The 12,677-nt window shown below is 39.6% G+C and overlaps 1 protein-coding gene across 2 annotated transcripts; it reads right to left on the bottom strand.

Annotated features, from left to right (window-relative positions):
- Positions 1-3,701: 3,701 nt before the first annotated feature.
- On the bottom strand, positions 3,702-10,975 carry LOC308137683 (uncharacterized protein). Of its 2 annotated transcripts, none has more exons than XM_080506452.1 (3): positions 10,922-10,975; positions 5,962-6,051; positions 3,702-5,323 (listed from the first exon to the last, which is right to left on the bottom strand). In XM_080506452.1, the coding sequence occupies exons 1-3, from the start codon at positions 10,967-10,969 to the stop codon at positions 5,015-5,017; spliced, it is 447 nt and encodes a 148-aa protein (XP_080362578.1). In that variant the 5' UTR covers positions 10,970-10,975; the 3' UTR covers positions 3,702-5,014. The 2 variants fall into 2 exon arrangements, with proteins under 2 accessions (XP_080362578.1, XP_080362577.1); XM_080506451.1 differs by lacking the exon at positions 10,922-10,975 and adding an exon at positions 10,210-10,329.
- Between the last annotated feature and the right edge of the window lie 1,702 nt (positions 10,976-12,677).

Genomic DNA, 12,677 nt, shown 5'->3' with positions numbered 1-12,677 from the left:
CTCCCTTTTCACTGCTATAATATTTGGTAATTTAAATGCAAATAAAAATGTCTTCAATCCAATCTGTCAGGAGAACATGTGCATGATTATAAATATTGCACAGAGTGTTTTTTTTTTATGTGGCAAGAGGTGTAAGAAATATATTAGAGTTCCCTGCACACCTCTGTTTTGTTTCATGTCTGCAAAAACAGCAATAGTGCAGTGATACCAAACCTAAAATAAAAATACAAACAAAACAACATCCCCCGATTTTTATAAGCATTGAAAAGTGTGAAGAAAACATTAGAAAATCCAAAAAAATATTACAAAATTCACAGACCAAAGAGAAGTGGTAGATACACGCTACTGACACGCTCGTCGCTGATTGGACAGAAAGACAGAAAGACTGAAGCACGGTCCGTGGCGAAGAGAGTTCCATTGTTAGTAGACGTTTCATTTGAATCCCTACCAAGACATGATACAAGTTTTGAAGTCACTCAGGAAACAGAGATATTACTTAGCAGCGTTTTAGAGAAGTGACGTTTCACCTCATTTCCACGAAGATGGAGTGTTTACCAAAACTTGGCTTTTCAGTGCCATTTTCAGCAAAAGCGTTGCGTAAACGGGGGCCTTAGTTTGACACGCAGGTATTTTTTTCTCCATAATTTCCATTCTCAACTTCACTATGTCTCAAGGGCCTCTGAAGTTTTGACATTGCTGCTTTTAAGGTGACAATGACCACTAGAGGTCATCATAAAATGTCCTTTGTGACATCCCGTCCGTACAGATTGAAGCTTTGCTCCACATATCAATGGGGGAAAAAAAACACCTCACAATAGCCTTTAAATTGAACCTGCATCACTAAAGCCGGCCGAGAAGAGAACGTCCTGACTGAAATCATGTTCTTGATATATTATTCACCGACTTCAAGCAGGTGTTTGATGTGTAAATTATTTGTAATTCCTCTTTTAGACCAGGGATAAATGGATGGGTCGAGGTACCCTGCAACAACTTTTCCTTGGCTGTCACACAACACAAAACCCACACAAGAGTCAACACTGCGCATGCATTCTGTTTTTATTATAACACCAACGAGCCAGTGAAAAGTGTAGTGTTCAAACTCCAGGGCAAGGAGTCATTAATATCATTATTATTATGCTGAATATGGAAAAAAAAAAGGACATTATGTTGTGCATTCCCTTCATATTTTATCATGTTGGTAATCCATATTCATATTTTCCCTATCGGTTTCCACCAGGTTTTTTCCTCTGGGATGTTTTCTGTGTGTGGAATAAAAGGGGAAAAAAAAGAAAATACAAGAGGGATCTTCGGGGAAATATCAGACATGGGCCCTACAGCTTGACTGCATGTTGGGCGGAACCATTTACAAGTGAAAGGCATACAGCTGGATGTGGTTTACACAGAGTAATTGCCTTTGGTTTCTGGGGAATACAGAAGTGTATCAGTACCATAATCAATAAAAGTGCACTGGCTGGATAGCAGCAGCTGCTGTACCCATATGGGGATGAGAGTGGGCAATTAAATAGTCTAATTAATGTTGCTCCTATTGTCCGCTGTGCTTTGGGGGTTTGTGAAATACTGATAGAAGAAATGGAATGTGCTTTTCTGCCTGTTTTGTTATTCTTTGTGGCGGAATTTGGGTAACGCCGATGAGCTCTAATGGAGATGTTTGAATTTTTTTTCAAAAATGTGAAACAATTCCTCTCATGTTGCGTCTATTATGATTCATCGAGCCTGAATGAAGTCTGTGTGCGTGTGCATTTTTTGTTGCGATAAAATCCACAGCAATGTCACACATTGAATTGTACAGTAAACCAGTTCGTCGTCAGGCTCTGGATGGACGAGCAGGAAGAAGGTCAGCAGCAGGTCAGTGGACAGGTTATTCTTTCCGAGGACCGTCAGAAGGCGTCGTCACCAAGGAACCTGAAGGTGTGGACTCTCACACAAGTAACACGAGTAACACGGGAAATGACACATATTCCCGTATCGAGGTCAACTGCCTTCATTCGAGTGATGGCCAAATGAAGCTTCCTGAACCACTTTCTTTTTTTTTTCTGACTCCATCAGATGGCGCTCTTGGTTTAAAGATAGAGGTTGAAAGACCGGCAATGAAGTGTGCTTTCAAAACATTTGTTGAACAGACATCGCCATCTTGTGGCTTCAGAAAATATAGACTGGCTCATGAAGCTTCATTTGTGCCGTCGCTAGTTTATTTAGTTTGGTGGGATAAGACAATATTGTAACCTTCTTCCACGTTATCGTCCGAACCGTAGTTGAGAAGCCTGGCTTATCGTGGAGTTTCGTTCACTAACTTCTCACTAACTGCTGGTCACAACAATCTGTGTCTCGGATGTGGAGTTGGACGGAGGGAGACGGGAAAAACACCGGTGTTTGCAGAATTGTGGCCGTTTATTCCACTTTTTAGCACCGAAGTGGAGCAGGACAGTAACAGACTACACTTCCCAAAACTAAAACATGCTACGACTCCATTTCCCACAATGCACTTGTCATTTACAGTAACAGGCTAAGCATGTAACAATATATAGCGAAATGAAAATTTGTCACAATTATTTTTGATTTGGATCAGCACCAAAATTTTATGGGTTCTTATTTTGATGGAATTGCACCTGTAGACCAATTTCTATGAAGTGAAGCTCTTTTTTTTTTTTTTTGGGGTGGGAGTGACTTCCACACTTTGTGAGCTGACAACTGTTCACCCAGTGGTGTTCCAGGAGGGTGGAGGCACACCAGGAGGTGGTGATGTTGGGGAGGTCTGACAGATAAGGAGGGGCAAGATTTGGGAAGGCTTTGAGTGTATATAGGAGCATTTTGTGCTTTCACCAGAATTCCATCGGTGGCCGGTGGAGCTGCTATAGAACTGGGGTGATACGGTGGAATCGGGGGGTGTTGGTGATAATGCAAGAAGCTGAGTTTTGGACCGCTTGAAGCTTGTGCAGGGATTTGTGAGGGAAGTCAAACAGGAGGGAGTCTATGAAGCAGACGGAATAAGTAGGAAAGTATAAAGAGTATGGAGATAAATGCCAAGGTAATGCATTGAATGCCAGATAAATATGAGTTAAAAGTCACTCATTAACTTGTCATAATAGTTCTTTTATGTAATTCCTAATGTGGGCTGTTAATGTAGAGTGCCCAAAATAGGTTGCTTGTATCTTAACTTTTAGATTAACATCAAGATTCCTTTCGTGACGTAAAAATGCCATTTTCAGCTTTTAATCGGCAGTATAGCCAGGACATATTTGCATTTATGTAAATGACTTCTTTGGAGGGTCGTTTTTATTGGGAGTGGTTGACTTTTGCTCAGGATTCTTAATGTTTCTCTCACCAAACTGTTTGTTTTTATTTGCTGTGTTTGTAAAGTTTAATCACCTGCACTCAAAAAAATGATTCATTGGACTAACTCAATTTAATTGTGGGCAGAAGTTCCATCCAAAAAATATATTTCAACTCAACTCAAACCAAGTTTTTCTGTATATGTTAATATTGTTTAGTTTGTCCAGAAGTATATTTCTTCATTTGGTTGACTAAAAGGAAAGGCTTTCACGTAAAAAAAATGAAATTGGTTTGGGCAATCAATTTTTAGCAATTAATAGCTCAACTAAAAGGTTTTTATGTAAAGAAATATAAATGAGTTTGGTCAAGCCATTTTTAATAATTATATCGAAAGCTATTGTTATATTCTAAATGTATTATTATAATTTGTGGTTGTTCAACTCAAAGGTTTTCATTCTAAATAAAGCATACAAATTTGATCCAGACTACAATATTTGTTGTAAAAGATTTATTTCTTTGTACAAGTTAAAACTTTACTTTAAAACTGTATTCTGAAAAAGCTGATAATAAAACAGTCAGCGTTAAATGGAGCGAGAATCCCCATGACGGCATTTTTATCAGGATAGCTCAGAACTAGTATCAATGCCCAAGTCACAATCTCAACCTCAGAGTTGTTACATACATTTGACTGATAATTAACAACGTTGCTCATGTCCAAACCCTATTAACAATTTGGCTTGTTGCACAATGTGGCTACGCTAGTTGCTCTGAGCTGAAGTTGTGGGCGCTAGTACGACTCGTTCGAATCATCATATTTCCTATAGATTCTGTGGTGGACAGTGAGTTCCTGGTAGATGATCACTTCCTGCAGGTTAACGAGTTGCTGTACAGTGTAAATATTTCCGTAGAGGAGACGTTTATGTTTATAAGGATCAGTGAGTTTGTCTTGAAGCTAAAGGCTAACATTAATTTCATGCATTATACAATTTGAAATAGTATATAGCATCTTAGCCTTTAGCTTCAAGACAAACTATCAATCCTTTATGATCACAGGTGTTTCCTCTGAACTTGTTGCATCAAGATTTGAACACACAGTAAATGATCTGCCGGGAACTCACTGCCCACCACGTAATCTTTAGAAAATATGATTATTACTCCAGGAAAAGAATACAGACCGTAAGTACTGGCACTCACAATTTCAGGACAGAGGAACTAGCATAGCCAAACCGTGCAACAAGCCTGCAGACCTCTAGTCACATGTTGGGATCCAGAAAAAAAAAAGTCCCATTCTTTTCTTTTTTTATGTTCTTTCAAAAATACTAGCACAGAGCGGATTAGCCGGCGCTGTGCTTTTAGACTCTTAAACATTAGAATTTTCTAAAAATTAGTGCGAAATAAGAATCAGATGTTTTCTTTCGGGACCCCAGCATGTGATCAGAAGTGGATAGGAATGTTGAGCTCTATAATCACTGTAAAACCATACAGTCATTATATTAAAATTTCCACAAATTGTACACTCTCCCTTAAATTTTCACTGCTCTTGAACAAGTATAAAATGAGCACAATTAACAAAATATTTTATAACAAATCATAATAACATAGGTTTGTGCATTTGAGATTTTGAAAGTATTTCACATCAACTCTAAATCAATCTGTCCAAGTAATCAGATTTTCAAAGAACTTCTAAACAAAGTGTTCACAAAACACAAAGAGTGGACCTCCATTACTGGAACATCTTCATTTTGAGTTGCTGAATTTTGCTGTTCAGCCTATGTCCATCCATGTGCATGATAACTTTCTGAACAAACTCAAACGTGTGTTTGAGATTGCCTGGGTAGCTTAGATCAAGGGCATAGATCAGTCCAAACAAGATGATGAATGCCATGATGACACTTCCAGCCCGACTGATGACCTTGACACCTTCAACAATGATCCAGACATCATCAGCAAACCCATGTTGGGCCCTCCTGAAGACAAAGATGCCCATCATGGTGGTCTCCACATCGTTTTCAGCGTCCTCCACCTCATCAATCTGAAATAAAACAAAAATTTACATATTTAATCTCTACCACCATAATTGATTGACTAAAATCTGCTCTAGGGAGCCGCTATGCTCCCCAGCTCTGGAACTCTCTCCCCTCTGACCTCCGTACCATAGACTCCCTGCCACTCTTCAAATCCAAACTCAAAACTCACCTGTTCAGACAGTCCTACACCACCTAGCTATTCGCTCACCTTCTCAATCGTTTGTACCGTTTTATTCTGTTGCTCTTGTTTTTAATGTTTTTACAGTGTCCTTGGGTGTTCGGGAAAGGCGCTTCTACATAAAATGTATTATTAGTACTATTATAATAAAGTCTATAATGGGTCTTTAGACAAAAATAATAAAATATTTAAACTATAGTTTATGATTTCATTGGGGAAAAAAAGAGTAATAGTTTAAGTTTAAAACTGACTGCATAAACTGTTTATAGAGTATATATAAACACTTTATGTTTATAAAGTGTTTATATATATGATAGATTGCATATCCAGTTACCTGTTACACCAAGCCTAGTATTTTTTTATGTCAGCTAGCCTAAATTATGGATGCCTTTTGGCGCCAATTAGACACAAACACAGCTGAAACAGAACACAGAGGAACACTGGTGAGTATGGCGAGACACTAACCCCATAATCCTTGAACACTGACTTCGGATCCTCATTCAAGTAGACAATCAGGCTTTTAAGTAGGCACTCGCGCTTCACATCGATGTCCTCCTGCAAATACACATGATTGTACATTCATATATTCAATTAAATTTTCACCATCAACAAAAATGCTTTTCAGGAGATGTCACAAATCAGTTTTGAGGTCAAGAAATCAGCTTTGGCTAGAAGTCCTAACACTGGGGTGATTAGGCCTTCTCACTCACTGTACAAGCTTTTCAAAGTTTCATTTTTAATTCCGAAGTACAACCCTGTACTTTGGATTACTTCCGCTAACCTGAGGTTTTGAGTGCCAATTCTTTTTTCATTTGAATAAGTAAAGATTATGAGGTGGACAACAATATAGAATGCCTTTTGCTGTTCCTACAAATGCGTACTTCTGTCAGCCAACAGCTTCCCAATGTATCGTGGAAACATTGGGTGGAGCAGCATGGTGTTGCTCTGCATGTGCAGAACTATTGTGTTATTGATTGGCGCAGTGGCTTATGGGATGGCACATACATAGCTCCTAATCACCAGTTAGTTAGGACCAGAGGTCCCTATACTAAAGTAGCTATGATAGTTAGCATTGAGGCTCCTTTCCCTAACTCCTTCCTAACTGACAGACCAATTCAGAAGCTAGAGAGAGATAGAGATACAGATAGAGAGATAGAGATAGCAATAGAAATAGAGAGAAAGAGACAGATAGAGAGATAGCAATAGAGAGATAGAGACAGAGAGATCGCAATAGAGAGATAGATACAGATAGAGAGATAGCAATAGAGAGATAGCAATAGAGAGATAGCAATAGAGAGATAGCAATAGAGAGATAGAGACAGAGAGATAGCAATAGAGAGATAGATACAGATAGAGAGATAGCAATAGAGAGATAGCAATAGAGAGATAGAGACAGAGAGATAGCAATAGAGAGATAGATACAGATAGAGAGATAGCAATAGACAGATAGAGACAGAGAGATCGCAATAGAGAGATAGATACAGATAGAGAGATAGCAATAGAGAGATAGCAATAGATAGAGACAGAGAGATAGCAATAGAGAGATAGATACAGATAGAGAGATAGCAATAGAGAGATAGCAATAGAGAGATAGAGACAGAGAGATAGCAATAGAGAGATAGAGACAGAGAGATAGCAATAGAGAGATAGAGACAGAGAGATAGCAATAGAGAGATAGATACAGATAGAGAGATAGCAATAGAGAGATAGCAATAGAGAGATAGAGACAGAGAGATAGCAATAGAGAGATAGAGACAGAGAGATAGCAATAGAGAGATAGAGACAGAGAGATAGCAATAGAGAGATAGAGACAGATAGAGAGATAGCAATAGAAAGATAGCAATAGAGAGATAGAGACAGAGAGATAGCAATAGAGAGATAGAGACAGAGAGATAGCAATAGAGAGATAGAGACAGATAGAGAGATAGCAATAGAGAGATAGAGACAGATAGAGAGATAGCAAGAGAGATAGAGACAGATAGAGAGATAGAGACAGATAGAGAGATAGCAATAGAGAGATAGAGATAGAGAAAGAGATAGCAATAGAGAGATAGAGACAGATAGAGAGATAGCAATAGAGAGATAGAGATAGAGAAAGAGATAGCAATAGAGAGATAGAGACAGATAGAGAGAGACAGACAGATAGAGACAGAGAGAGCGAGAGAGACAGATAGAGAAAGATACACAGATAGAAAGATAGACATAGTGTTAGCCATTTATGAAGCTGGGTTGCAGATGTCAACTGCATTGTAAAGTAACTTATAGCTGCGACATTTCTATTTCTACTACTGCCTATAGTTCACTTTCGTATGGCTAAAATAGCGTGATATAGTCCCTTTAAATACATCGGTTCTCACTTACCTCTTCAATTTGTTCTAGAAGTCGGCGGATTTTCAGACCTTTGGCTCCTCCCTTGGGCTTAAATATGCTGATGAGCTTCTCAGAAAAGTGATCCAACTGGGAGAGAAACTTTGAGACGAGCGGCTTTGTCGTGATCCGTACAAATTCGTCATTTACCTTGAAAAAAGAGAGAAAGAAAAGAAAGGGAATATTCAGTAATCACAAAAATGACGAAGGCACAAATGTAATAACACATTTGTAAAATGCGGAATTACCACACGTAACTAGCGACGGGAAACCATCCTTCAAACCATGAAAATGTTTAATCACATTGATTTTAACCCTTTTTTTTTTTTTTAAACAAATCTCAATTACTGGCGTGTTTCATACAGAATTACACAGTGCATTTTGGCTATTATAGTCAAGCAATTAAACAGGTTCAGCCCTTTCTTTTTAATCCTGGTTGAGTCATGGTTCAGCTGTCAGTTCTGCATTAGTTCACGATTCTACATAGGATACTCATGTACTCACTCCATTTGGTGTAAACAGGGAAGGCCATCTGTCCTTGACTTCTGCAATCCTTGGTTTTTGTTCCACAATCTCCAGGCGTCTATGCGAGAAGGTCTTTTCCATTTTTGCCTTGATGACACCTTCATTGTCACTTTTTTTGGCTTCTGATATTAAGGCGACTCTTTCACTCTCTAAGGTGTCAGCATTTTCACCTTGTGGATAGAGAGGGATGTAATTCACCTCTGCTTTCCGTGGTTTTTTTATCTTGGCTGCTGCTTTTCCTTTTCCCTCACGCTTGTGTTTTAGGGAGTTCACGCGGATTTCCAGATCTCCAAGTTGACTAAGTGTGGTTCTGTAGTTTTGCATCTTATATTTCAGCGATTGCTTCCATCCACAGAAACCTTTCTGGGTGCCTAGCTGTCCCAGACAAGGATGGGCTCTTACTAAGGCTTCAGCTACTTCCTCACAATGAAATCCTTGGGGATATTTGGTGAATTTCACCATTTCTTGAGCAAGGCCATCAAGGATCGCTGTCTTTAGCTTAGGACCTGGGGTGAAGTATTTTCCAGTTGTTGCGAACTCTGAATTTTTTTGCCGCAGTTCAAGTTCCGCCTCATATGGAAATTTTGGGATGACGAACACTCGAGGCCAGGTCATTCTCGATTCTGGTGATGAATGGGGAGTTTGTAAAATGATAGTGTCATCGCTGCAGGATGAAACAAGGGAGGAAACTGGAGTTTCAGGTCTTGAAGTGCAGGGCGTTGATGTCAATACTGGATCTGGTGCGTTTGTTGGTTCCACAGGGTACAGCGTGATTAAGGCATCCTCGGGAGGTAAATACGCCACTTTTATTGTGGCCTTGGAGCTGATTTCTAACATTGAATCCAAGTTTATAAATGCATCTAAGTCTGTGTCCATATACTGGATTCTAAAAGGTCTTTGCACTTGAAAATCTTTTTGAATAATTTCGTAAAGCTCTTCGGTTGTCCCAGGAATTCCTGACTGTAGAGTCATTTTTCTGGAGTCTGACTCATCTCCAAATAGGACCCTCAGAACGGCCGGAGACGCCATCACAGTCCTTTAATCTAGAAAATAAACAATTGACAAGAAAACAAAATGAAATTCTTTCATTATTAAAGAACAGTAAAAGTCAACATACAATGTTTGGCAAGTATATACTCTAATAAGAAGCACAAAGCTAAAGGGCCCATATCAAGGCCTGGAGACTGATCTGCTCAAGGAGATGTTCCAGAGACTTATCATAAGGCGAGTCTCCAGGTAATCTCGGTGAAAATGATCATCAACTTTCGATTTCAGCGGAGACCACATGGAGACTTGAAAAAGTCTCTGCATGACCTTGAAGAGGTCTACGCGGTCTCAAGCAGTTGCGACAATGCTGTGAATACTATTTGTTATCATAAACCTGTGAGACCGCTCTGTGATGTCCCCCCCAATGTCCCCCAGACCCTTCGGATATCAAGGAGATCTCAAAGACACTCCACACGACTCTTTGAGATCTCCTTTGTAGCCGACATGTCTAGGAGACATTGCGGGGACATCACAGCTAACATTGAACCGGTTGATTTTCACAGAGGTTACCTGGAGACTCGCCTTATCTCCGGGGGAAGTCTCAGGGACATCTCCGTGACCAGCAGCAACTCTAGTCTCTAGCTTGTAGATCCTCTAATGTTTCACGCGGCTATTGTCAAATATGAAAACTACAGTCATCACAAAACTTGGATTAGTTTTGTGCAGAGTTGCGCACTGTGTCGGTGTAACTCTGTTGTATACTGCTACATTAGCCGCTACCGTTAGCTACGAAGTGAAAAGCAGTAAAAGCCCATACAGCGGAATAACTTTCACCTCAGCGTCAGCGCGATGTCTCGTGCGGTTCATCGCCCTCAGTGGTGGGTCTTTTGGAGCGGGGTTAGCGAGTAGACGAGCTACAGTCAGCCGGCTCATGCGGGCGGCTGTAGCGCTGCCCAGGTGAAGTGAGCGAGCGCACGCGGGGCAGCGGGGCTCACGCAGCCTGGAGCTGGAGGCTCCTCCGGCTGCAGCCACGGAGAAATGGCATATTTGGCGCAACAGCACCAGTGAACATTTTACAAGCCTCAGCCAGTGCATTTAAGCGTCACACGCCATAAACCCCCTCTCCCCTTATTATTATTATTATTTTTTCTGATGACAGATCTTCACGATTCACGTGAACGGCGAATATCTTTGACTGACTCAATTTACTGCGCGAGCCGCAGGCGAAAAACTTGAGTTTGAGCAAACGGCTGGCTAATGATTTTAGCTGAACACTAAAACAATGAGCAGCTAAAGCGTCTGTCCAAATGTGTGCCCTGATATACACCTTCAAGACAGACCTCGTCTTGCTTACATCCAAAATCTGGAATGATTAGCTTGACTTGCTTGTTTGAAAAGTTTAGTTTCTATGCAGCCTGAGGTAAATTATCAACAGAAAGCGTCTTACCGCGAGCGAGACAATTAGGCTACTCTTGCACAACGAGTATATGAGTTTTCATAATGCTAAATACATTTGCATATTCGTTCATAAAAAAAGAAAACTTACCATTTGGACATCTAGCCTTGACTGCCAACCGAGTCCAACGACGCACATGGTCAAAATGGCTGGTGAACTCCTGGAAGTGAAAATTCAAATCCCGCCCTCCTCGCCAAATCTTTTTTAAATGTGTTGGGGCATGTCCAAAGACTCACATATGAACGTAGTTTAGGTTAGAATTATTTAATCTATTTAGGTTTTCATGAAAAGTATTTAATGTTTGTTAGGCAAACTATGTGTGAATGTGTTTAGCCTGATTGATAATGAAAAACGTTTTGGTTACACGGATTAACACTATTTGGTTATTAACAAAATCATATGTTTTCTTTAAGCAAATGAATGATTAATGTGTTTGCATCTAAGAGGGGCTCATTTAATGAAAATATTTTAGGTTACATTGAATACACTTTTTCGGATGCTGCCAAAATAAATGTATATTCTTCAGTCAAATAAAATATAAATGTGTCACCTCAAAGATCGGCTGAACAAACAAAAAGAATTTACTTTACAGTGAATAGTTCTTTTTAGGTTTGGGTTGTACTTAATATAGTATTATCCAGTGAATTAATGTTTAATGTGTTCATTTTAAGAGTGGCTTGAGTCCGTTTTTTGAGTGTGTGCATTCGGTTTTTATTCGCTCACATGTTTTTTGAATATAAAGGAGGGCAGCGCACCAGGCAGTCGATTTTCTGAAGCATCCACAGGAAATACCGATGATTTTGGTTGATTTACATTTGAAGACAAAAATTACTTTAAAAAAAAGTGATTCCTTGTTCATTTCTTACCATTTGTGATATTGTTTTATTTTGTTACACATATTTATTTCATGTAAAATTTTACTGAAGTACATCAGAGAGAGTGAGTGAGTGAGTGAGTGAGTGAGTGAGTGATTACTTTTCCCCTGGGATAGATCTTTTCTGTTTTCATTATTTATTTATTTCTTTATTTAAAATCTCAGTTCTGTTCTACATGTGTGCGCTTTTATATAGTGTCCCTTTAAGGACAGCAACTTCAAATGCCGAATAAATCAACACTGAAAACTTTATGATTCACTTAAGACCACAGTTCTACTCAAAAGCACGTAGATTAATAAATTAGATCACTCTGACTGTAACACACAAAAAGCAATTATTATCTATCGAGATGCCAAAAAAGCTTTCAACATGGTGAATTGGAAATTCCAATTTTTTTCCACCTACAAACAAAAGAGGAAAATTACCTCTCGTAGATCAAATTAATGCACAAACCAGCCAGTACCCATAAAAAAAATATGAGGGCTATGAGTCTGATCCACTCTTGGAAGGTGGGCTTTGGCCCGTCCTTTGTCTTTCTCCTGCAGGTCTGAGCTCACTCGTTTGCAGTGGACCGCCCGCAAAAAATTTGCATGTAATAAATGTTCTTGACCAGCAGATAATAGCAACATTGCCCAACCTGGAGAGCATGCGACAGAGGTGGAGATAGCAGCAATTGGCAGCTTCCTGTCCACACCAATATGGACGTTCGCACCAATTTGGACAGAAGTGCTTGTTCCCGTGGCCACATGTGCCCTCTCACCGTCAGGCAAAACCAATGTTCTTGATGAACATGTGCAAGCACTGTGAACCTTTTGTCACTCTTTAACAGTTTATCTATATGCACAAAACTTGAAGCATGATTTTTCTGATGCCATGACAAAACTTGTAGGAGTGCGTCACCCATTAGATCCGCAAGCCTGCTTATTGGGAGATACTTCAAATATTGACACACGATTAAGAAGGGCTCAAAA

The sequence above is a fragment of the Blennius ocellaris genome (genome assembly GCF_963422515.1).
Source record: "Blennius ocellaris genome assembly, chromosome: 12".
NCBI classification, from domain to species: Eukaryota; Metazoa; Chordata; class Actinopteri; order Blenniiformes; family Blenniidae; genus Blennius; species Blennius ocellaris.
This window is presented reverse-complemented; position numbering and strand designations above follow the sequence as displayed.

What these genes read in the sequence shown, in the direction of transcription:
- LOC308137683 (XM_080506451.1), bottom strand. Translation starts at nt 10,308, where the DNA reads ATGAGCCGGCTGACTGTAGCTCGTCTACTCGCTAACCCCGCTCCAAAA. An exon ending in GACATCGCGCTGACGCTGAG is followed by an intron (nt 6,052 to 10,209) that starts GTGAAAGTTATT and finishes GTGTATTTGCAG; the next exon opens with GAGGACATCGATGTGAAGCG. An exon ending in CAGTGTTCAAGGATTATGGG is followed by an intron (nt 5,324 to 5,961) that starts GTTAGTGTCTCG and finishes GTTTTATTTCAG; the next exon opens with ATTGATGAGGTGGAGGACGC.